Source organism: Tenrec ecaudatus, chromosome 10, assembly GCF_050624435.1.
Source record: "Tenrec ecaudatus isolate mTenEca1 chromosome 10, mTenEca1.hap1, whole genome shotgun sequence".
Lineage (NCBI taxonomy): Eukaryota > Metazoa > Chordata > Mammalia > Afrosoricida > Tenrecidae > Tenrec > Tenrec ecaudatus.
The window spans coordinates 6249247-6275001 of NC_134539.1; the positions used below are offsets into that span (position 1 = coordinate 6249247).

Here is a 25755-nt window from a genome sequence, read left to right on the forward strand (position 1 = left end):
AGAATGTACGGAAGGTCTGTGAGTTGAAGACACAGGGGAACATTATTTGTCGATTTCATTAAGAATAGTTTCTCCACAATAAAAGGAAAACCAACCCAGCAGAGCAGCACACAGTGGTAGTCTGGCCTATACCAGGGATCACCCTGAGTTGGAACTGAGGGAGAAGGACGGGGTTCCTCTGTCCATGAAGAGCGACAGTCTCGAACACGTACAGGGCGGTTCTGCCCTGTCCTGTGGGATCTCTATGAGTTAGCATCGACTGGATGGCAGGGAGTTTGGTTTCTGGTTCTGAGCTGGAATCAACTCAACTGCAACTGATTTGGGGTTTTGCTTTTGTTGTTAAGCCTGGATAAATCACGACCCATTCCCTCCGTTTTTGAAAAATGAAAACTCAAACCACAGTGCTATCCTAAGGGAACAGGTTTTGGAGATGATCCAATTAGATGATCCAAACCTGGCTAAATGGAAGATGTGATTATCAGGGGAGAGTTCAGTTTTCCAAAAGCCTGCCTCAGACCATGTAGAATGTTTGTCTCTTGGGCTCAAACACCATCCATCTCCACAGCAGCAGCTTCTATATCGTTGGTTTCCATCATCAGCGTGCGGTTGTCAGGGGCCACGGAGTTGGTTCTCACTCCTAGTGATCTTATGGACAACAGAACAAAACAGCCCAGCCCTGCCCCGTCCTGACAGTGGTCCTTGTGTCTGAGCCCATTGTTGCAGCCAGGGTGTCCATCCATCTTGTCGACGGTCTTCTTCTTCGCTGCCCCTCTGCTTTACCGAGCACGGTGTACTTATCCAGGAACTGGTCTCTCCTGACATGTACAAAGGAGACAGGAGACGAAGTCATGCCGTGCTTGCTTCTAAGGAACATCCTGGCTGTACTTCTTCATCGGCATTGTTGTTAGGCGCCAGAGAGCCGGTTCCAACCACAGCGACTCTGCACAACTGCACAAAACACTGCACAGTCGGGCACAGTCGGCCACAACTGTCCCCAGGCTTGAGCGCAGGGTTGGAGCCGTGGTGTCCGTCCATCTCACTGGGGGGCGTCCTCTTTTTCGCTGCACCTCCAATTATCAAGCATGGTGTCCTGATCTCTCCTGACAGCATGTCCAAAGTACGTGAGATGAAGTCTCCCTGTCTTGGCCTCTAAGGAAAAATCTGTCCATACTTCTTCCACGATGGATGAGGCTGTCCTGTGAGCAGTCCATGGCACTGTCAATATTCTTCTCCAGCCCCACAGTCCGAATGCATCCATTCTTTATGCTCTCCCACAGTGTGGGCCAGGTATACCTTAGTCCTTGAAGCGGTGGTTCTCAACCTGTGGGTCGTGACGCCTTTAGGGGTCGAATGACCCTTTCACAGGGTCATCCGATTCATAACAGTAGCAAAATTACAGTTAGGAAGTAGCAACGAAAGTAATTTTAAGGTTGGGGGCCACCACAACACGAGGACGCTGTATTAAAGGAAGGTTGAGAACCACAGCCTCAAAGTAACCTCCTTGCTTTTCAATACTCCAAAGAGGTCTTTTTGTGTTCATCAGCAAAGCAGACCTTTTATTAGCTGGTAGAAGATGTGTGGAGCTACTTTCATTTGTGAAAGTCTCGGATCAGCAGCACTAGCCATCTGGTACAAAGTCTCCCCAAATTTAGTCTTCCTGCTACACACTCCCTGCAGAGAACAGGTCAGCTAAACAATCAGTGTCTTCAATTTTAGAAATTCTTCTCCTAGGATACTACTCCTAACTCGCAACAATTATACCTACTATTTTTCTAATGAACAGCCAGGAAGCTGTTTGTTTTCAACCACTTCTAATTAGCTGATTCTAAAAAAAAAAGTGAATTCTCCTAAGCCCCGCTGGCTGGACACCGTTGCAGATCTGAGAGTACCGTTGGCTCTGCAGAGTTGGGTTGTGCAAGATATAAGCCATTACACTCGAGCCACCACGGACATGGCAAAGGCTCCCCTCACAGGGATGTTCCCAAAGGGAAGAATGATCCCGGGCTTTCCTTCCAAAACCAGAGCAGAGCACTTTGGAACACCAAACCCCCAGACCCACTGCCATCAAGCTGAGTGCAGCTGATAGATAGCGCCTCTCAGGACAGAAGAGAACTGCCCTGCAGGGTCTCCAAGACTGTATGTCTTCACGGGAGCAGAGTCTCGTCATTCTCCTGCAGACAGCTGATGGGTGTGAACCACCAGCCAGGTGGTCCGCAGTCTCACCTCAGCTCCCTGGGACTGTGCCTCTCACAGCTGTCTCCTCTGCGTATTTTCGGTGCATTTTGCTGAAGTCCCCGGATGGTCTAATGCAGTGGTTCTCAACCTTCCAAATGCCACAACCCTTTAATACAGTTCCTCATGTTGTGGTGACACACACACCCCCGACAATAAAATTATTTTCATTGCTACTCCATCACTATAATTGGGCTACTGTTATGAATTGGGCGACCCCTGCGAAAGGGTCATTTGACCCCCAAAGGGTCTAACATGCTGGGCTGCTACCCAGAAGGCCAGAGTCCACCCAGAGGTGCTTTGAAAGACAGGCTGGTGATTTCCTTCTGAGAACTCTACCATTGGAGACCCTTGGGAGCACAGTTCCACCCTAAGACTCGAGTTGGAATCCGGTTGATGGCACCTGGTTCTGTGGTTTTAGGGTCTCTGTGAAATGGAAACCGGTGACAACCCCTTACATCACTGCCAACCCACTTGTGTCTGGACCCAGCCAAGTCAGTACACAACCCTCACCATCACAGCAGTGTGGCTCTGGTCCAGCACCAAGGGGTTGGTGGCTGCCAGATGTGTGTCATTGATGCACAACCGAGTCGGACGGTTGATTTCTTTAGGACCGTCCTCAATGCTAGCCATCAGAGAAGGGCATCGCCGATAAGGGAATTCCAGGCCTTTCTTCTGAGGTGCTTGCGGATGAACTAAAGCGCCAACCTTTGGTTAACCACCTAATGGACCACCAAGAACCACAGAGGATGAGAAAGCTCCCAACTCGAGATGGGCTTGACTACCTGATGCCCTGAATCTGCATCTTCTCACCGCCACTGGGTGCGCACAGGCGCAGCACCAGCCTCTCCCCCTAACTTGTATGCTTTTGCCAGCCACTCGTGTACCCTGAGAGGAACCGTGATGGCATAGTGGGTCGGGCCTCGCTAACAGGAGGGTCCGCAGCTCGAACCCACAGCCGCTCGGCAGAAGAAGGAAGAGGAGGAGAAGGCTGCCTGCTCCCCAAAAGATGAACACCCTCAGGAACCCGAGGGAATGCTCAGCTCGGCCCTTTGGGATCACTGCAAGTCAGCAGGTTTCTTCATTGTTTCCTGCTGATGGTGAATAAGCCCGTTTCAGGAGGAAATGTACAACTGAAAGGGCCGCCTATGAACTCCATCCTTGAAAATAAATCACGGCCGTCACACATGGTCAATATGTACTCTTAATTTCCAACTAAATTGCCCATTGATCTGCCCAAACCCATGTTCCTGACCCCACTGCCGAAGGAGAGTCACGGTTGCTCGGTTTGCTTTCTTATGCTTGCCCCGTCTCCTCTAAGTTCTCGATTCCGGAGCAGCTGCAGAGACGGTGACATGGAGCTCTGTCCAGATGGGGTGCCCGATGGAGTCTGCATCAGGCGACTTCCTCATTGTGTGCACGGATGAGACAACCCCTTCCTTGATGGGTTCTACTGGAGAGGGCGCATGCCATGGGCACGGCTCAAAACCGGGGTCACAGCTGAACGCTGGCCCCTCCCAGGGACACAATGGAGCAGGGGCAGGCTGACCCAGGCGAGCAGAGGCCTGAGAATCCTCGTTGGCTGTGGGCCAACACAAGGGCCCTTTAACAGCAAAGAGGAATCTGCTACAGGAATAACCAGGAACCCAACTCCCACCCACTTCATCCTTGGCCCAGACGCACACCAACCCACTGCCACCGAGTCACGCCTGCTCATAGTCACTCCGAAGGAAGGGCAGAACTGCCCACGTGGGTTTCTGAGATTCACTCTCTATGGTGTAGAAACCTGTTTCTCTCCTACAGAAAGACAGTGGTTTTGAACTGTTGACCTTGTGGCTGACACCCAATGCATAACCACTATGCCACCAGGACTTCAAGGACCGGAACATCCCCCTCATCTATGGATGATGCGCTTGGGATGCTCCCGTAAAGAGTTATAGTCTCAGAAACCCACGGGGGTGGTTCTATTGGTCTCTGAGTCAGAATCGACTCGAAGGCAGTTGGGTTAGGAGAGTTTGGTAGGCGCTCCGGAACAAACAGTGCCTGCGTCCCACCGACACCTTAGACATGTTCGGACAAGTGCGGTTGTATCACTTGAGATGAGCTCGGGGGCCGATAACCCAGAGCCACTGGGGCGCACCCCACAGCCCTCCGAGAGCCCAGAGCCGCCCGGCCACACAAAAGCCGCTTTTGTCCCTAACTGGAGTGACGTCTCCTAATTACAATCAAGGATCCCTTTTTACTGTCGCTCCTGATAAGCCTGTTTGCCCAGCGTCGTGTTCCTAATCACTCTGGCGTTTCTAGGAAGGGTGGGTGTCGGCCCAAGCGGGAACAGGCCTTGAACTGGGGCTGTGGTATGGCTTTGCTGTTTACAAATTTGTCATCCCCGGGGGCGATTTTGCAAGCTCCAACGCACGAGAGGGCCCAGTAGAGAGCGAGTGAGCCAGGCAATCCCATTCCGTTTGACGCTATTTATGGAAATGGACCAAAAGTGCCCATAGAGACTCATTGTCGTTCAGTTTTCTTTCCTTGAGCCTTGCCAGCTCGTGAGCAAAAAGCAAGCACGGAGAAGAATAGACCGCGAGCCGGTGGCCACCGGGCCGGAGCAAACCAGCCCCAGGCTGGGAGCTGACGCAGAGGGTAGGGTTTCAGGGTCTTGCCAAGCTGGTCCTTCACGCCACATCGCTGAGCACAATGGGGTGACCTTGACCTCAAGGTCGAGCCCCTGGGAGACACCAAGGCACCGCATCTCCTGGAGACCATCAGCAGAGAGGGCTCACGAGGCAAGAACACCTCAGGGGGACAAGACGGGGCACGCTGCGCTAGCCCCCCGAGAGGCAGCAGTCAAGCAGTGGACTCGGGGAGACTAAGAGAAGGAGCGGGTGGGCTGGGAGGGACAGAGCAGATCCAAAAGCTCGTCGGAGAAGCCAGCAGTGACAAGGAGGAAAAGCAAACCAAACGCCTGGTGTTCAGCAAAACCACTGTCGTGAGACAGGCTGTCAGGGATAGAAAAGCTTCTCCTTTGTTGGGGGATGCTTGGAACGGGAACAAGAACAAAATTGCCAGTACTCTCATGTTACGTCATCCTAGAAGCTGGACGATCCTGACGATCTGCCCCTCCTTTGCACGGCCGAGGCCTCTGTTGCCTAAGAACGCCTGCGACGCCATGTTCACCGGCGAGTTCAGCTTCCTGCCAGAGCAATGGGAACAGCCGCGGGATCCCCGATGAGCAGAACATAGGTTTCTTCGGGTAAAAGCAATGCCACCACTTTGTGGAAGAGACGGAGGGAACCAACTGTCCTTTTCTTTCCAATAGTTAACTCAAAATATATTTCATGGATTTAAAATGTTTTCCCGAGGAAAATTTCAAGTCCTCTCACAGGTAAGGACAATAGTGAAGGTCCATCCACCCACCACTTAGCTTTCAGGAGGTACGCGCACGCACACACACTCAGAGAGAGAGAGAAATAAACCTACTGCCATGGGGTCCCCTCCAATTTACAGTCAGTCCAAAGGACCGAGTAGAACTGTCCCATCGAGTTTCACGGGTTGTACCTCTTCATGGGAGCAGAATGCCACAGCTTTCTCCCACAGAGTGACGGGTGGGTTTGAACCTCTAACCTTAGAGGTAGCAGTCCCACGTTCACCCCACTGTACCGCCAGGTTCCTGCTATACACACACGTGTGTGATACTCATGGGCCTATACGGGTAAACAGATATTTAAACACTGCAATGACTGAAAAAATCCCCAAACCCCAGATCTCACAATTCCCCGCCATTGAGGGAATCCAACTACAAGAGAAGGTAGAACTTCCCCGTGGCCCACTGTCCCATGGCCCGCTATCCCGTGGCCCACTGTCTGCCTGTATGGGAAGCACTGAGCCAGGTGCTGGGAGTAGCCTGCTAAGGTGACTAGAAGTCATCTTTGAGTGTACCACAGCAAGATAGGGTCTAAATTTCAAATGTCACCGATCACGCGGGGCTACGAAATAAAGCAAACCCATTGGGGCTGAGTCGATGCTGATTCACAACGATCCTATAGACCAGAGTAGAATTGCTTGCTCCACAGAGTTTGGGGAGCGGCAACCCTATAAGGAAGTGCACTGGCATGTCTTTCTCCTTCCTGCAGAGAGACTGATGGGTTTGAATTTCTGACATTGCAGTGAGGAGCCCAGTGCCTCCAGGGCTCCTTCAGAAGGCTACACTCACTCGCTTGCAAAATATATTTCATTTATTTTTAACTTTTTCCTGAGGAAAATTTTAAGTCCCCACACAGTTTCGGACAATAATGTAGGTCTACTCACCCACCGCTTAGTTTTCAAAATGTACGCACACAGTAATAAACCTATTGCCGTGGAGTACACGCTGCCAGGCCACTTCCTGCTCATTCCGTCCTTTCAGGTCACAGTCGAACCACCTCTGTGAGTGTCTGTGGCGCTCTATATTCACAGGAGCAGAAAGCCCCATCTTTCTCCTGCAGGTTGGCTGGTGGTGTCAAACTGCCAACCAGTGGTTAACAGCGAGTTAGTCACTACACCACCAGGGCCACCGAACACTGCCGTTGAGGTCATTCTGACTTACAGGGACCCTAACATTCAGGGTCGAACTGTCCCTGTGGGTTTCTGAGACGGTAACTCTTTTCCAGGAGAAGAGAGCCTCATCTTTCTCCCCAGGAGCAGTGTGGGTTTCAAACTGCTGACCTCACAGCTAGCACCCCAGTGCATAACCATGACACCAGGAGGATGCCCCTACCTGGGAGGGGAAGTACAGCCCTCTAGAGGCTCAGCATTGGTGAGACAGCGGCTTTGTTTGCCTCCTAACCCCTGAAAGACCGTGGTCCAGGAGAGAGGTGGAATTCTTCTTTGCCGGTGGAGCTACAGGAGCCCGGGGAGGTCCAGCACGCCCACTCTTCTCTCAGCCACTAACCACATACTGTGTGGATTTCTCTTGGCCCAGATGCCCTGCAGAAAGCCAGCCTTGGACAAGAGGACTGGGAAGTTGGGAGTCAGAGAGGGGCCCTGGGCTCTGGGGAAGGAGCCAGCCTCGATGAAATGAAGACACAGTCCTAATGCAGGAAATAGGTGCCCCCCTATTCCTTCACCACACTACTCCTCCACCCTTCCACTCTTATCTTCACAAGCACGGCACCACGGCGTCTGGGCCCTTTTCACGAAGGACATTGTAGTGAGAGAGGAGGATGTAGCGGGAAAGAAGAGCTCAGCCGTCTCAAGCTTTGTCACCCAAGGTGGGCTCCACGACCTGCGACCATGCTCCAACTTAAAAATGGCGGCATTTACAGGTACACATCCTGGAACACAGAAAAGACATTGCTTCGGAGAGACATGCCTGAGACACTGCCTTATGACTCGGCTCCACGGAAAATCAGATAGTGCTTCTGGGACATTCTGAACTGCTGGGTCCACTGACGCTGGCTCTGACCCATACTCTCTCTTCGGCATTGACCCAAGCTGGGGAAGCCCGAGACCTAGGCTAGTGCTGTCTGAGCAGGAAGTTCAAGTGGGAAAAGTCAAGTGAGTCTCCCACTCCCTCTCCCTCTGCTGGAATCGCTGGGAAGAGGTGCCCGTTTGAGAACTGATTGACTCTGCGCTGATCTGGCATTGGGCTTCTAACCACCAGGTCACCGGTTCAAACCCACCAGCTTCACTTCAGGAGACAGATGAGGCTGCTTGTTCCTGTTAAGAGTTACAGCCTCAGAAACTCTATGTGTGGTTGCCATGAGTTGGGATCCAGTCAAGGGTAGTAGGCATCAAGCAGGCTGATATCTCTAGCCATGGTATCATTAGCTGTTAAGTTCAGCCGGTGACCAAAAGATGGGTGGGTGGTTTGAACCACCACATGCCTCCAGACCTGGCGACCTGTTCCCAAACAGATTACGGTGACAGACCTACTCTGCCACACAGGGTCCTGGAGAGTCCAAATCAACTCCTGGATGCAAGATGGCAGCAGCAAGGATCACTGGCCTAGACCTCTGTCCCGATCAATGCCGTCTGAGGCGGGAAAGGAGACCACTGCAAAGAAAATCTCATCCGGGAGGAAAACAATCTGGAAGAGGCTGGCCCGTCGGGTAGAATGAACACCACCCCAAACCTTTGTTTCACGGCACTCCACTCTCTTGATGGACTATGGAAGGAAAGGGTTAACCAATGGGGCGCTACTGCAACCCAGGACAACATAGGTGGCCTCTGTCCAGATCCTAATCGCTCGATTTGATCATTGATCAAACAGCCTGGGCTCTAGTCTGCCCCAGATTTTGTAATGTTTTCCTTTTAAGCACACAACTAGAAATGCTCGTCGGCATGTGTGAGACGCTGGATTTCCCTGGCTGATGACTTGGCCTACAAAAAAAAAAAAAAAACACCCAAAAAACAAAAGAGTGTTTCATATGCTAGCTGCCAAGAAATACATGTTCCATAAAGGATTCAGTCATAAAGCTTCAGAGGTCAACAGCAACACCAACAACTAGACCGTGCTTCAAACTTACAACCCGGAAGTCAAACCCATGGCTGTTGAGTTGTTCTTGACTCACAGAGACCCGGTAACAGGGACAGAGCCGAATTGCCCCAGGGGATGTTGAAGGTGGCCGTCTTGACAGAAGCAGGGCCGTCTTGACAGAAGCAGACTGCCACCTGGTTCTCAGATGGCTAACCAAACCCTTGGCAGCCCACCACATAACCACGGCTACACCATTTACTATTCAGATCATGTTAGGCTTGAGAGCGAGAGAAAGGGGCTCTGGGTTGCTAGGATACAAGAGCTTGTCAACCCCTGAGCCAAGCAGGACTCAAAGCTACTGACCCGAAAGAATGTGTGTGCGGTGATGTGCCCACCTGACGTGGGCTCCGTGTTTCCGACAATCGTCACCGAGTGGAACCCATGTGCCCTGTCCAAGGACACTCTGGAGAGTGGCTTACAGCCTTCGGCGGCGTGGAAAGAGATTCAGGGGCTCACACACAACACAATGAAGCAAGGAGAGTGGCACGGGTCTCCACAAACTGCTCTAGTGAGAAAAGGGGACGAAACCTCCAATCAGATCTGCCAAGAAGAGGTGGCATTGCCAAGGCATCCTGAAAGGAGAGAGGGCTTCTCACAGAGAATGAAGAGAAGCTCATTTGAGACAGGGCCCTAGGGCGGAGAAGAGCCCTCTGGAAGAAACCACTTCCAAGCTGCCCGGCCATGGGAGGGATGAGATCACAATGAAAGTGAGGCTGAGCATGTGACCCGGGGTCACACACAAAGCCTAACAGGGAGCCCGGGAGCTGGACAGGCCTTGCTTCCAGTTCATTCCATTACTGTCCACTGCTGGGAACTTGCATTTGCACCCCAGATACACAGATGCTACATCTTAACATCTTCACATGTTAACAAGATCTTACGGAGCGCAGGACTCAGAGCTGGGAGATCTTTTTGAGCTATGCTTCCTGACTACGGGTTTATCTGAGGTAGAAATGAAAATTCTCATCAGGGGGCGAAACCACGTGACCTGCTTTGATATCCTGCTTCCAGGGCACCGTTGGTTGGATTTGAACTACCAAGAGAGCTTGGTTAGCTGTCTCCAGAGACTCCCTCCCTCCCTCCCTACTTGATTCTGAGAACTGACGGAGTAGAGTCAATAGGAAAGTTGTTAAGTGATAACAAAGGTACACTTGGAGGGTGTTTTCCGTGGGTCATTTCTGGTTATGTAATTTGGGTCACCAATCAATACCAAGTCTTATCTAAATGACAAAATGAAGGCTATGGGGGGTGGGGGGCTTCTCGCACAGTGAATTTACTTTCCCTCCATAAATGCCTGACCAACGCTGGCCCACGCATCCGTACAGCAGGCCGTAGGGAGTGGGGACACAACCCTAGCTCTGTGTTTATTTTCTCATATCCAGAATCCAACGTTACTTAAAAAGCAAGCTGCCCGATACTCAAGCCAAAGCAAATACTCTTGGATTTTGCCAGGCAAAATGCCTGTGGAGAAATGAGTCAAATCGTACCAAATTCAAAGCTGTCTTTGGTCAGTGACATTTTCATGAAAATCTGTGGGTGGGTCAGAGAATTTGCAAAATTCCTTTTTGCTATTGGGCAAAATCCATCCAGGAAAAATAAACAACATGTAAGTGGCAACCCACACTCCCTCTAATTCCCCGATTAACACTCCTGAGGCTCCCAAGGAAACGGGCTCAAGGGCAGTGGGCTTGGTTTTGGCTGAAGGTCCCAACACAAGTCTTTTCCACTGTGTTCGAAGGCAAGCCACCATGTTTCTTACCCTGGCCCCGAGCCCTGGCCCCCTGACCCAGAGGACCATTCTCATGTCGGGGAGCAACACCTGGCCACTGCCCATTCTTCAATTTAAAAACACCCATGGGGGGGAAGAATTTGAATTCAAGAAGCGGCACAAGCTGAAGTAGAATGTAGTATCAGTATTGGAGGAGCGCTCATTAACAATCTGTGATGGGCAGATGGCATGGCATCACTCTCAGAGAGCAAGGAGGACTCGAAGCGCTTACCGTTGGAGGTTCAAAGACCACACCCTTCAGTGTGGAGGGCATCTCAACCTAAAAGCCTTCCTAACTGGGTCAAGAAGCAGCACTGTGATCAACAGAGGGGGGAAAAAATGTTGTCAAGGATCCCATTTTACTTTGGTCCACATTTCAAGTCCCTGGAACCGCAGGCGAGCAATGAAAGGGTGTATTATCGCATTGGGCAAATCTGATGCATAAAATTGAAACCACACACACACAAAAAACAACACTTTAACGTGTGACAAAGCAAAGAATCACTTGGAGGTTTAAAGTGTCCCGATCCATGCCATGGCCAGTTTGCTCACCTCGTGGCATCGTTGTTCCAGGGGCAATGAACCAAGAGCGTGAAGAAGATAGATGCCTTGGAATGAAGGTGTTGGCACAGGCTCGCAGAGAAGGACCAATCTGTCTTAGAAGGTCCGTCAGAGTACTCCTTACAAGTGAGCCTGTTCAGACTTCCTGTCATGTTCTCTGAGCCTGTGATCAGGAAGGACCAATCCCTGGGGCAGGACCTCATGCTCGGTACAGCGGAGGGCCAGGGGAAAAGAGGAAGGGCCTCAATGAGATGGACGGACACAGGGACTACAGCCATGGCCCCAACATAACAGAGGTGAGCTGGCACAGGAGGGGACAGTGTTCCTGTTCCGCTCTGTTATCCTTAAAACTGTCGCTTGGTAAGGAAACATCAACAAGACTTTTTGTCCTTGAATTAACCCAAACCAAACCCATTACAGTTGAGTCCCCGATGGTACCAAGCTTACCTCAGCCCCCTAAGGTTGCCAAGGCGGGTTAAGCTTTGGGCTGCTAACCTCAGGGTGGCAGTTGAAACTCACTAAGCAAGAGAAAGACGATGTTGTCTGTTCCCATGAGGACTTTCAGTCTCAAAAACCCTATGGAGAAATTCTACTCTGTCCTATAGGGCCTCTATGCAGCTCAATACAATGGGTTTGGTTACACGAATTTAATCTCCATGGAAACCGACTGCCACATCTTTTGCCCATGAGCGCCCAACAACATCCTGGGAAGACTGTTTTGCACATGCACTCTCTCTACTGGATCAGTTACTGTGGGTAAGCCCGGGGATGGGCTGGCACCCATGTATAGTGTGGAGTCACCCTTTATACCGTCCTTTTCACAAGAGAAAACAAAGAGCTTGGAAAACATCTAGTCTGGAGATTCTATGGCTTGTTGGCTTGACAACCTAGAACTTTATCATCTCAGAGAAGAAAACCTTATGCCGGTCCACGTAGGTGTTTCCCTTTTCGAGGAGGTACCGGCCAATGACCCTTAGAAGCAAGGATGGAGAGACTCCAACTATTTACTTTGCACACGTCATCAGGAAAGTCCACTCCCTCGAAAAGGACCCCGTGCTTGCTACGGCAGAAGGTCAGTGGAAACCAGGAAAACCCTCCAGGAGATTGACGGACCCAACAGGCACCACCGATGTGCTCAGACATGGCAACGATCCTGAAGACGGTGCAGGACTAGGTGATGCTCTGCTGTGTTGTGCAACGGGTCACCATGAGCTGACACCAACTGAGGACAACTAGCATCGCCACCAACATGCCCGGGATGCTCACTAGGTTGGTGGCACTGAGATGTCTCCCTACCGGGGTTGGTCTGAGCTCAGGAAGGAGTTCCCAACAGATACTGATCTGACACTTCATCCTTGTCTTCATTCACCAATAGCAGCGAATGGCCTCCGCTGGCCGCCTTAAGGGACATTGCCCATCTCAGCCTGACTGCACGGTGGCCTGTAACTGGAAGCTTCCACCATGCTCTGTGTGGACGTGTCCGCCCACCATCCAGGCCGGATCCGGAACGAGAGCACCAGGCTGCCCTTCTACAGAATCCAGAAGCATGAGATCGACAGAAGGGTGGAGTTCCTTGGGCAGGAAAAGGAACCATCCTGTCCTTCCAGTGAGTGACCCACGAATACATTCCTAATCCCCTACCTGCCGCCGCCGCCTCCTGGAATCCTGTGACCTGGATTCCAGAGTTCTGGGTACGGCTGGCAGGGCACCGTCTGAGATGTGGAGAATGCGTTCTCCCATGCATGAACGGGATCTGACTGTGAGGGGGGCTCCTAAGGGCAGTCCTTACCGTAAGGTGCGCTGTCACCAAGTGGTCCAATCACATTCTCCTTTCACCGGCATTCATTGTGCCGCGGTAGTCATGGTCACCAAACACAACTGGGTCACCCAATCCTTCTTGGGTCAATAAGCTCGGTGAGTGAAATGCTGGCTCACTCTGTATGCCATGGGCACTGAGTCGATCCCTGCTAAACAGCGGCGGGGTCACCGACGTGGGCTGGGCCTTCTCGCTTAGCTCGTGTCTGGTCTTCACAGGCACAAAAACCAAAGAAAGCGGCCTGTCTCCCAAGGTGGGGCATGGCCGCTGGACTTGACCGAGAACACAAGCTTCACATCCACCACCATCAGACGGGAGGGTTAGTGGGAGAGGGTGAAAATTGCCCATCTCAAGGGTCCTTTGTGGCTGGGTTTCACCAGAGGCAGAAACATATCCTACCGCCCCCCCCGCCCCCCCCCACTTTTTTTTTTCTTTCCTTCTTCCTGATGCATGTCCACAAGAGGCAGGATGCATTCTATCCTTAAACTTCCCCTTGAAGAGAAGTTACAGAGGAGAGCAGCTTCCTGCCGACTGTTATCTTTCTGTAGTTGTGGCAGGTGTTGTGGGGGGGGGCATCCTGGTGGTACAGTGGTTACAGCACTTGGCTGCTCAGGGAAGGTTGGCGATTAGAAACCACTCGCTGGCTGCTCCCTGGGAGAAAGATGGGGCAGTTGGTTTCCATAAAGATTAAACCAAAATAACCTACCCCCCTGCCATTGCGCTTCTGAGACTGTACAGCTCCACGGGAACAGGAGACCTCCTCTTGCTCCCTGCTGATGGGGTGAAACCACCAACCTTGTGCTCAGCAGCCCTAAGCTTAACCAGGCTTAGTAACCTCAGGGACAACGCTAAACGGGTCACCTTCGTGACTCGACATCAGTGGGTTGGGTTCAGATTAGTCAAGAAGGGGAGTTTTGCTGATGAGGTCCGAGCAGCTGGAGAAGGCGATTGTGGGGAAGAATCTGTTTGGAACTGGGGGTGGTCCCATTGCTTCAAAGGGAGGGCCAGGTTGCCTAACCCTCTGGGGGCACAAAGGTGTTCGGAGTCAGTCCCCTGTCCTTAACTGAGGACTTGACTCGGCCTGGCAGGCCAAGCTCTAGCCCTGAAAATCATCAGAGGGCGGGGAGCAACCGAAAGTTATGAGAATGAAAGTAGGTGTTTCTTTTCAATGACGTACAGCCCCAGGATGGGAAGTCGGCGCTGTGGCTGTTGGCTGTCCTGGGGATGGTTCCCACTCATTGCCGACCCATGCAGGGCAGAGTAAACCCCTGGTCTCCTGGCCCGGCACCCCCCTCACAGTGGTTGCTAGGTCACTGTGTCAGCCCATCTCCCAGAGGGTCCCACAAACTCTGCTTTGTCTCTGCAAGTCTGCACCCCAGATGGGGTGGGGTGTTGCTCCGTGGGTCTAGCTAGATCTGAAATGCTATTCAGCCTCCTAAGCGGAGTTGGGAGAAAATATCTATCTTCTAGAACTGGGGAGTGAGCAGCGTGAAGGGCAGGGAGAGCCAGCTCCTCAGATCCATCAGGACAAGGACAATGCAAGGAGCGATCAGACCCAGCTCTCCACACCACCTTCACCTCTTGGCGTTTCCATTCCCTGGACGTCTTCTGTTTTGAATAGTGAACAGTGGGGATGTTGGGGTGGGGGAAGGGCGAACATTCTATTATAACAAAGCATCATTTTGACAATGCAGACGGCTCTATTTTGGTGGGTGAGGGGAGGATCACTCAGGCGTTAGGCTTCGTTCAAGGAAGTCAAACCCAGAAAAATGACCTTTGGGCAGGCTCAGCCAGAACCCAGAGGTGAGGCTGCCGTCCTTTGGGACCTGAGCAGCCAGACACCCTGCAAGAAGCTGGAGTATTTCAAGCAGAGGGACTGGCAGAGGCTCCCCTGGCCCGTCTCCTCGTGGCTTCGGAAATGCAGCACTACTGTTAGATTAAGGCTTCGCTGCCTGCAACGCCACGTCCTCTTTCCCCTCTTAACCTGGCATTCCCATGGGCTGTCAGCTATGAGGTTTCCTGAAGGAAGAGATAGCCCCATGGGGACGTGAGGTCGCAACAAGAAATGCCGCTTCATTCTGCCAGGAATTCCTCCAACTCTGGACCAAAAAAAAATTTTTTTTAAATCCACCACTCCAGTGGACAGAGCTAAAGTGCTTCTAATACCTGTATTACACCAGTCACCTGTTTGAGTGGCCTTGACCTGAATCAGACAACTTGGCCAACCTCCAGTCCAGCATACACTTGGTTCAAAGTCTTTATCATTTGGATGTGCTGTAGAAAAAAGGGGCTCTAGGGATGGGGGCCGGTAACCACAGCCCCAAGGTGAACCTTTCCCAAACAACAGATGCTTTTCGTGCCACTGGGAATCTGTAGTATGTTCAAAACCTGGCGAGTGCCTAGCACGCTCAGATTTGAAACTGTAGGAAATATTGTTCTCCCTCTAAACCAATGATGGGAAACACCTGGCCCAAAGCTAAATAAAGCTTTCAAAGTCATCAATGCCAGCTACCATCACACGCACAAAGTCATCAATACCAGCTACCATCACATGCACACAGTCATCAATACCAGCTACCATCACACACACAGTCATCAATACCAACTACCATCACACGCACACAGTCATCAATACCAGCTACCATCACACACACAGTCATCAATACCAGCTACCATCACACACACAGTCATCAATACCAGCTACCATCACACACACAGTCATCAATACCAGCTACCATCACACGCACACAGTCATCAATACCAGCTACCATCACACACACAGTCATCAATACCAACTACCAATACCAGCTACCTCCCCAGGGGAGAAGCAGTTCGCGCCCTCACATTCACTCACTGGCATTGAGTCCATCCCGGCAGAGAGACCCTACATATATAGGGGAGGGTAGAACCAAGACCGCAACTCTTCATGCAGTGGTTTAGAACTGCTGACCATGCAGTTAGCAGCCCAGCACGGAACACAATGCCATGAGGGTTGCAGCCCTCATGTTAGGAGTAAGTCAGTCAGTGAAATGATGTGATGAAATTCAAATGGCGTTATAAATACCCAGATGGCCCTCGGCAGAAAAAAGATCCCCTACCCCTGCTCTAAACCATAGATTTCCCTCAACCTATTTGGCTACTGCTCCTTTTTCAGAAAAAAAAAATTACTCAGCTTCCCCAACACAAATTTTTATACTATAGCTCATTATCCAACATAAAGTGTAGGTATCTGCTTGTGCAGTATCATGCCCGCCTCCTCCACCATCATCCCGATGGGCCGCCCAGAGGCAGGATAGCCCACTTTGGGGTACACTGCTGTCCACTGCTGTGGGTCGCGGCCTCACATAGGGTCACGTGGACACTGCCCCGTAAAACTCCCCCTCCTTAAAACAAGAGGAGCTCTCGTGATTGCAGCCTCAGTGTGCTTTCACTCTGCTCTCCCTGCTGTCAGGAGAGACCAGTCCCTGGAGGAGGACACCATGCATGGTACAGTATCAGGGCAACGAAAAAGAAGACGACCTTCGGCAAGACAGACAGACACAGTGGCTGCACCAATGAGCTCAAACGGGAGAATCGTTGTGAGGACGGCACCGACCAGGCAGCGTGTCCTTGTGTTGGACATTAGGGTCAATATGTGTTGGAACCTTCTGGATTGCACCTAACAACAACAATAACGACACCCCCCTTGGTGAGCTTACAACCCTGAAAGACATGTGGGTGTACACGACCCCACGTTCACATGGGCTCGCCCCTTTCCAAAGAGCATACATAACCACCCAGGTTTCCAGCCCGGCTATCCGGGCACTGCTGGGAGAGACGGGAAGACCACAGAGATCATGCCTGCTTCAGAAAAGAGGGGATGGGAGTCGGTGGCACAGCGCGCGCATGTGTGTCTGCTCCTGCACAGCCTGGAGTGTTTCAAAAACCTGACGCTGGTGCCTTAGTGGACCACAGTTCCAGGGTGGTGGACCCACCCCTCCTGCCACAATGGGGAGGCCACGTACCTCTGCAATGATCAACCCACCAGTGGCTACAGACCGCAGCCACCAAGACTGAACAAGCCCCGCCCCAGAACAGAAGAGAAAGCTGGCATTCGAATTCCGTGTGGAAGTCTGCCACCCCCCCCCCCCAACCACCCCGCCACCCATGTCTGGGCAGAACTTGGCAAGCCTGGGAAAGCAAGCCAGGCCTTCCTGCACACAGCCTCGGGCTGCGTAAACTCACCGTGCACTTGTTGGGCTTCTCCCCGGAGTGGACTCGCATGTGGATGAGCAGCTTGTAGCGGGCATTGAAGGGCTTGTACCTGCGGGGACAGCCGGCCCAGAAGCACGTGAAGTCTTCGCCCTTCCGCTGGTCGATGTGGACCTTCTCGATGTGCCGCACCAGCTCCTCCTGCTGGTCGTACAGGGCGCTGCAGTCTATCCAGTGGCAACAGTGCCTGTCCCCAAGCTCGTCCATGTCCCCATCCTCCTCCAAGGTGGCCTGGGGCAGGGGCAGCGGCTGGCCGTGGGGGCCCAGATCTTGGTGGTGAAGGTGCGGATGGGCATGGTAGGGTGGCGGGGGGCCTTGGGGAGGGAGAGGGGGTGCCGAGGGCAGGTCCAGGGGGCCCCTCTGGAAGTCATCCAGGCTCTCAGTCTTCAGCAGGCCAGCGGGTTGGCCGAGCTGCACCACCATGTTGCCCACCAGGTCAGCCTGCAGGCCTCCGTGCTCCAGCTGCTGCATGCGCTCGGACTCAGCCACGCCATCCTCCCCGTAGGCCGGGTGTGCCAGGCCACCACTGGCAACCACCAGACCCTTCTGGCCACCCGGCACGGAGCACGGCGGGGGGATGCAGCTGCCACGCACTCCCAGAAAGTGACCATAGACCTCGGGCTGTGGGGACGTATTGGCCGGAGAGGCCCTGGAGCCGTTGATGTACGCCACCAGGGAGGTGGGTGAGGTGCGGATAATGGTGTTGAAGTCAATCCCGATGCTGCCATCGGACAGCGGGGACAGCGACAGGGTCCTCTTCTTGGAGCGGGACGGGTGGGACCTGGTGGACGCATGTCGGGGGCTGGGGTACGGGGAGTGGCTGCCCTCCATGCCGAACAGGTAGGGCGGCAGTGAAGTGGAGATGCTGCTGCTGGACATGGCCGTCCCAGGGGGGAGGCCCAGGATGTCCCCGAGGTCAGCGCCGTTCTGCGAGCCGTGGCTGGAGGGGAGCGAGGGCAGGGGCCGGTAGCCGTGGGACCACTCCTGTTTAACGCTCAGCGCAGCCTGACTCTCGGTCAGGTTCAGAGTGGAGGCCGCCAGGGGTTCACGTGAAATAAGGGACCTGGAGCCGCAGCCAGAGGGAGGAGAGGGAAACAAAGACAAAAGACAAACATTTTAGCAGGACAGACATTGCTTAAGAGCCGAAAGAACACTGCATGGACAATCCCTTAAGTGTTTCCCCTAATGACACTCTCGGCTAAACACACATTCTTTGGCTAAGATAAAATTCAAGGCTTTCAGTTCCAGGTAAATCACATTTTACCAAGAAGAACAGTAAGGGCTAATGCTCGTGAGGCTCATAAAACAAAAGAGCTATTGTAATAAATAATCTTAATACTTTAATGATAATAAATAGTCCTGGCTTTATTTTTAAATATTTTTAAATGGGGAGCACTTAAGAGACCTGGGGGAATAATCCCTTACCAACCCAGATCAGTAGGTATTTATTAAGCACCTACTGTGTGCGAGAGGTTGGCAGTTTGAAACCACTAGCTACTCTGCAGGAGAAAGACAGGGCTTTCTATGCCCCTAAAGAGGTACAGTCTTGGACACCCCCTTACAGAAGGGTCGGGGGAAGGAGACGAGCCAGTCAGGGTACAGTGTAGCAAAGATGAAACATACAACTTGCCTCTAGTTCTTTAATGCTTTCTCCCCACCCCACCCCCACCCACCCTACCCCCGCACTATCATGATCCTGATTCTACCTTATAAATCCGGCTAGATCAGAGGATGTACACTGGTACAGATAGGAGCTGGAAACACATGAAATTCGGGGCAGATAAACCCCTCAGGGCCAATAATGAGAGTAGAGATACCAGGAGGATAAGGGGAAGGTGGGTGAGAAAGCGGGAACCAATCATCAGGATCTACATATAACCCCTTCCCTGGGGGATGGACAACAGAAAAGTGTGTGAGGGGAGACATTAGACAGTCAGTGTAAGGCATGAAAAAATAATAATAATTTATAAATTATCAACGGTGAGGGAGGGAAGGAGGGTGGGAAGGGTGGGGGAGGGAGGGAGGGGGGAAATGAGGAGCTGATACCAAGGGCTCAAGAGGAAAGAAAATGTTTTGAGAATGATGATGGCAACAAATGTATAAATGTGCTTGTCACAGTGGATGGATGGATGGATTGTGGTAAGAGTTGTACGAGCCCCCAATAAAAAAATTTCTTTTAAAGAGTTACAGTCTCGAAAACTCACAGGGGTAGTTCTTACATGTCCTGTAGGGTCACTATGAGACAGCATCGATTTGAAGGCGGTGAGAGATGTGTGACACAGTTTATGCTTTAAGCTGCTAACCTTAAGTTCAGTAGTTCAAAACCACCATACACTGCAAGGGATAAAGCCAGAGCTTTCTACTCCCGCAAAGAGTTAGTCCTAGAAAACCCCAGGGCAGTTCCACCTGTCCTTCAGGGTCACGGAGAGTCAGCATTGACTCGGTGGCAGCGAGTTTGAGGTTCTGGTGTTTGTGTGAGCATGCTGTACAATAATACGCAGCTCAAGAAAAGAGAGAAAGTCTAGCCTACGCCCAGTCCCAGCTTTCAAGCCAACTCCACTTGGCGAAGTAAAACACAAAGCCATGCTTCAGCCAGAAAAAAAGAAAAAAGAAAAACTGAAGTCTCCAACACGCACAGGGAATCAGGGGACCACAGAGTAATCTCATGACTCAGTTTTACTGATCTTAAAGAATTTGCAAGTTTTGTTGTGTTGGGTTTTTTTTTCCGTAAGAGAACAACGAGTGCTGTTGGCCCCCTGCCAATCATAACATCAAATCATTCCAGGAAATTGAAAAGAAAAAAAAATCACAGGACAACTGTAATGTGGAAAGACTCCCCTGCGTCTTCAGAACCAGTCGGCTGCTGGTTCAAGCCCACCCTGGGGCCCCGAGAATAAAAGCCCGGTCACCTGCTTCCATGAGGCCTCGCCTTTGGGACCCCCGGAGCGGTTCTCCTCGGCACACCTGGAGTCACGGTGAGGGGAGTCGGGACGGACTCGGCACTTTTCTTGAGGGGCACACAGGGGTGGAGGCACTAACAGGAGTCATCGCTGGGCCTGAGCCTCCGGGCTGCAGCACCCACCCGCTGCCAGGGAGCCGATTCCGACTCAACAACACCCCCCCCCCCAACCCCCAAGGACTGAGCAGAGCTTCAAACCCCAGCGGTTTCTGAGACCATAAATATTGACGGGCACAGGCCCGGGCGGGGGCGCAGACAGCCTCTTCTTCCTGATGCAGAGGGGCTGTTGGGTCCAAACGGCTGACCTTCATTCGGGCTGGAGTTTCAACGGCACTCGCCAGTCTTGAGTTTCCCATGAGCCCTTACTTCCACGTAGGAACAAAAGGAAGTTGGCAACAAACATATTTCTAACAGTTTCCCTCTGGCTCTTCCCGCCTGTTCAAAGTCCCACTTTGGAGTCACATCGGGGCATCGCCAGTCAGAATGGGTTGAGAAGCAGTTCTCACTCTACAACTCATTTCGCAGAGACCCTATGGAACACGTTGAACCTCCCTGGGACCTTACGAGATTATAACGCTTTCAGAGAGTTAACAGAGTGCCCCGTCTTCCTCCCCAGGGGCGGCTGGGGGCTTCGAACAGCTGACCTGAAGCAGGCCAGTGCACATGACAATTATTTTTTATCTCACTCTGACATCCTGTATTTCGCACCTGACGTGGGATGCAAGGGGCGAGCCCCGTGTCTTCCTGAGGCTCTTGGAAACGCTGTCACCAACAGGCTGGACAGCGTGTGCTTGTTGGCTCGGAGACGGGCGCATCTAGAATGCGGGCCTTTCTGCCTGCTTTCTGCGAGATCACTAGGCGGTCATCAAAGGGCTCTCTTGCAACAGGACGGGCTGACTCTTCCCAGATGTGTACTATAGCCAGGTGTGGCGGACAGAAGCAGCCCCACGGGGCCTCCTGCTCATTGAGCCTGAGTCATCAGTAAGAGGCCATCTGGGGACCCCGCCTCACAGCCTAGAAGTGGTGCTAGTTTGACCCATGCAATGGTTCTCTAGAATGGAAGGGGGATCCCTGGTGACAAGCAGGGCAGGTGTTGATACCCCGTGACCGTGACAGCAATCCTTTTGTCTTTTCTTGATACAGCAGACTGGAGCGCATTGCTGGCCTCAGCCTGGCTTCTGGGCCGGGTTTCCGTTTCCTGTGGTCACGGACAGCAGGTATCCATCCCCGCAGACCCCAGTGCTGAGCTACAGATGATGGAATAACACGGACCTTCAAGTCCCTTTCCCGGACACACAAGAGGTGGCTTTCTGGTCCAAGTAATCAAGAAGGGTGTCCACGCACACAGGTGAGGCAGCGGCCACGGGCCTTGCTCCCCAGCCGTGGAGCTGCTGAAGGTTTTGGGGACACAGAGAGCCAGGGTGTGGCCGGAGCAGAGGTCTGAAGAGTCAGCTTTTTACAAGGGCTCTAAATGGCTGGTCATTGTCAGGGAAAGCCAGACTTTTTAAAAAAAACAAAACAAGAACCTACTGCCAGCGCGTCAGTTGTGACCCATGGTGCCCTGCAGAGCAGAGCAGAACTGCCCCTGTGGGCTTCTGGGACTGCACCTCTGCCCGGGCGGGAGGAGTAAAGGCTCCTCTTTCTCCAGTAGGGCGGCTGATGGCCTTGTGGTCACCGTGCCCGGGACGTTATCCATCTTGACCCAGGATGTCGGCTCGCGTCTTCGTCTGTCTTTGAGCGTCTTCCTCGTGGAAGTCTGGTATGATGTGGGGAGAACCGTCTCTTCTGGCACCTGTTTGCTTGTTCCAGGGGTGAGAGCTGCTTCTCAGTCTCCTCACATTCTACTTAGCCCAGTCGGCTGTGGCTCGCGGCGATCCGGCGTGTGTCCGAGTAGAAAGGAGCCCCTTCGGGTTTCCAGCAGAATGGGATCACCAGGCCTCTCTTCTCAGGTGCCTCTGGATGGACGCGAACCTTCAACCTTCCGGTGAGCGGTCAAGTGTGTGGATGGTGTGTGTCGCCGCAGGACCCAGCTTGCTGCACCGCTAGATGCAGGCCTCGGTGTTTGCATTCTTCCTCCGTACATTCCAATGCCCTTCCAGGAAAGGAAGGTTTTCTATCTCGCCAGCAGATTTTCAGACACATCATGTTGCCAGGCCAGGGGGTGCTGGACAGTCGGTTTCTCTACGTACAGTAGAAGGAACACCGCTGTCCAGCCCCGTGCCGTCCTCCCAGTCCCGGCTGTAACAGAGCCCATGGTCAAAGCCACTGAGTCAATCCATCTCCTGGAGGGTGTTCCTCTTGGTCCCTGACCTTCCACTTGGCTGTAACCAGAAACATCCTCAAGCCAAACCAAACGCTCTGCCACCAAGGGGATCCTGACCCCAGCAACCCTAGAGGACAGGGTGGAACTACCCCAGTGGGTTTCCAGGACAGTAACTCTTTACGGGAGCCAAAAGCCTCTTCAAAACTCACGGTTAATAGAGAATAAACCCTTGCAGCTTGCCAAGCCCTCCCCGAGAGCAGTGGTTCTCAACCTGCCTCAGGCCGCTACCTTTCATACACTTCCTCGTGGTGGTGACCCCCAGTCATATTTTGTCGCTACTTCATCACTGTCATTTTGCTACTGTTATGAATTGGGCAACCCCTGTGAAAGTGTCGTTCGACACCACCACCACCCCCCCCACCCCCAAAGGGGTCGTGACCCACAAGTTGAGAACCGCTGCCCTAGACACTCCCTCTCACTTGATATGACCTGCGAAATAAGTAAAACCTGTTTTACAAAGAATAAAACTCTCTAAAATTACACATACACACATGCACTCACTCACTGCCCCTATTCGACTTGGTTCTAAGTCCTAGACCTGCTAGGACAGGGTGGAGCTGCCCCTGTGGGTTTCTGAGTCTGTGACCCTTCCTGGGAGCAGGAAGCCTCGTCTTTCTCCTGCAGAGCCCGGGCTGATGGTTTCCAACTCCAGCCTTACCATCAGCACCCCCACTCGTAAGATCTTGAAGTCAGTCTCAGAAACCCGGCGGCACTCCTACCCTGTCCTGCTGGGTCGCTAGAAGTCAGAACGGACGCCATGGCAGTGGGTTTGGTTTGGAGTTTTGTATGCATCCATGCCACCCAGCAGGAAGCTTTCCATCACGATAAAGGACGGCATTGATAATGGGGGGAAATGAGTAGTTTTTAGAGTGTAGCTTTACATGAAGTTGATCCTTTTACCCACAGCCTGTACAATAAGGCTCAGCATGGGGTGGCCATCTCCCGCGTCCTCTCCTGCCCCAGCACCCACCATGCCCTCCTTCGAAACAACACAAAGCCCAATCTCCCCACACCCCACCTCCCAGCCTCCCTTTATCTCTGGAGGGTCGAATGGCTCCCGGATGAGCTGGCACAGCTTAAACGTGCTCTGCTGGGACGGGGCACGTGGACTAACTTAAAGATCACAAACCGATCTGCTGGGATGGGGCACATGGACTAACCTATAGATCACACACAGATCTGCCAGGATGGGGCACGTGGACTAACCTATAGATCACACACAGATCTGCTGGGATGGGGCACATGGACTAACCTATAGATCACACACAGATCTGCCGGGATGGGGCACGTGGACTATCCTATAGATCACACACAGATCTGCCGGGATGGGGCACGTGGACTAACCTATAGATCACACACAGATCTGCCAGGATGGGGCACGTGGACTAACCTATAGATCACACACAGATCTGCCGGGATGGGGCACGTGGACTAACTGAAAGATCACAAACAGATACGACCGTTTCTCGAGAGCTAAAACAAAGTTCAAGACAAAGTTCAGGCCAATCCCCAACTCCTTGCCCTTGGGTCTTCAAGAAGGAGGAAGAGGAGGAGGAAAAAATCCTATTTTCATAGAAGAGCTTGCAGAAGACAGTCAAAAACAGCTAGCTGCACATCCTGAAGATCTGGCCTTTCTCTCACGAATATTCGATTATGTGAAGGAGCCAGCTCTGCCGGAAAGCGCTGCGGTAATAAGCCTTCCCGGGCGACCCCACGAGAGGGTGTGCTTGGGCACGTATGTGGCTCAGGCAGCTTGTACCAGGCCTAACGGCAGCTTCTCCAGTAACGAGGGCACTCTGCCTCCGAGGCACGGGCTGGCTGTGGCAGACAGGAAGCGGAGATGTCCCACTGACACTTGCCCGGTGAGCACAGCTCATTTCACATGTGACACTCAGCAAGTCTGAGATGTGCCTCAAGGCACAATCACCGAGGGGAGACGGTGAGAGGCTTCCCATGGCAAAGAGTCTCAGGTAGGAAATAAGTTTCTGTCTCAGAAAAAAAAAATTGGCATTAATGGGAAAAAATTTTTTAAAGATCCCAGAGGTCTGATTCCTGAGTCTCAAGTCACAGCTAGGAGGACAGCAAAGAGATGGGAGTGGGGGTGGGGGGCAGGAACTGAGGGACGAGAAAGAGGCAATGAAGCCATGAGAGTCTAGAAACGCAAGACCAAGCTGTGTGGTTCCATGGCCGCAGATAAGGAACAGAAGCATAGAGCAGTCACCGTGACAGCGGGCCTGGGCTGCTGAACTTGATCTCTCCAAGGCAAGTGGATTCCACCTCACAGCGGGGGGAGGGGGGGAAAGAGAGAGAGAGAGAGAGAGAGAGAGAGAGAGAGAGAGAGAGAGAGAGAGAGAGAGAGAGAGAGAGAGAAGAGAGCAGAGCGGCCCCACCAGCGTTCCCTGGCTGTCATTGGACAGCAGGCCTTTCTCCTGCAGAGCCCCCCGTGGGTTGGAGTCCTGGACCCTTGGGTGAGCCACCAGGGCTCCTCAGAACAGGGCTGAGGAGCAGACACTCAGGATTGTGTTTCTCCCAGAAGAAAGTGCTCTGGAAGTGGAAAGACACCGACTCAACCAAGAAACTAGGCACTCTCCACGGCATGGTATTTTGGCTGTAAGCCGCCATCATTGGTGTTGACCTTGAGAAATCTGACTCTTCAAGCTCTCCTCCGAAAGGCTTGCTCAGCACTAAGGCGTCCACAAGGAGGGGCCTGCAGGGGCAGTGATTTGCTCAAAGGGCAGGCTGAGGAGGGTGTGCGGGTGGGGGAGGCAGCCTCACAGCCAGATCCCCTGATCTGCTTCTGTAAAACTCACTGCACCACCAGGGAGCCTCCCCAAGCAAATCCTAACCCACTGCCAGGAGTCCACTCCAAGTCTTAGCCCCCTACATACAGGGTTTCCTGCCCGTAGATCTCTGCTGGAGCAGACAGCCTCATCTTTCTGCAAAGGGGCAGCTGGTGGGTTGGAACCGCTGACCTTGTAGTTAGCAGTCCAATGCTTACCCACAGCACCCCACCAGGCCTCTTTCAGAACTTAATACACAAGTGGGTAGAGAGGTGGTGGGGCAGACAAAACAGACAGTGCAGTGGCCAGACAGTCTACAAGGTACACCCTGAACACGGGGCAGGTCAGAGAGTCCGGATACTGGCTCTAGTTCCTTAGCCACAGGAGCTCTGGCAAAGGGACACCCTGGACTTTGACACCCCCCCCCACCAAGTCCAGGGTCTCAAATGGAGCCTTCATTTTGCTCAGGCCCCAAGACTGACGTGCCAACTCCCAGCAAGCCTGTAGGACAGATGAGAACCGCTCCTTTGGGCTTCCCAGCCAGCGTAACA

The 25755-nt window shown here is 52.6% G+C and overlaps 1 protein-coding gene across 3 annotated transcripts in view; it reads right to left on the reverse strand.

Annotated features, from left to right (window-relative positions):
- Nucleotides 1–25755, reverse strand: part of GLIS3 (GLIS family zinc finger 3) — a 439975-nt gene that overhangs the window by 264928 nt on the left and 149292 nt on the right. For all 3 annotated transcript variants that reach the window (XM_075559880.1, XM_075559879.1, XM_075559878.1), the window contains one exon: nt 17116–18205. In XM_075559880.1, the coding sequence (XP_075415995.1) occupies nt 17116–18205 (1090 nt within the window). The remainder of the gene's footprint in view (nt 1–17115; nt 18206–25755) is intronic.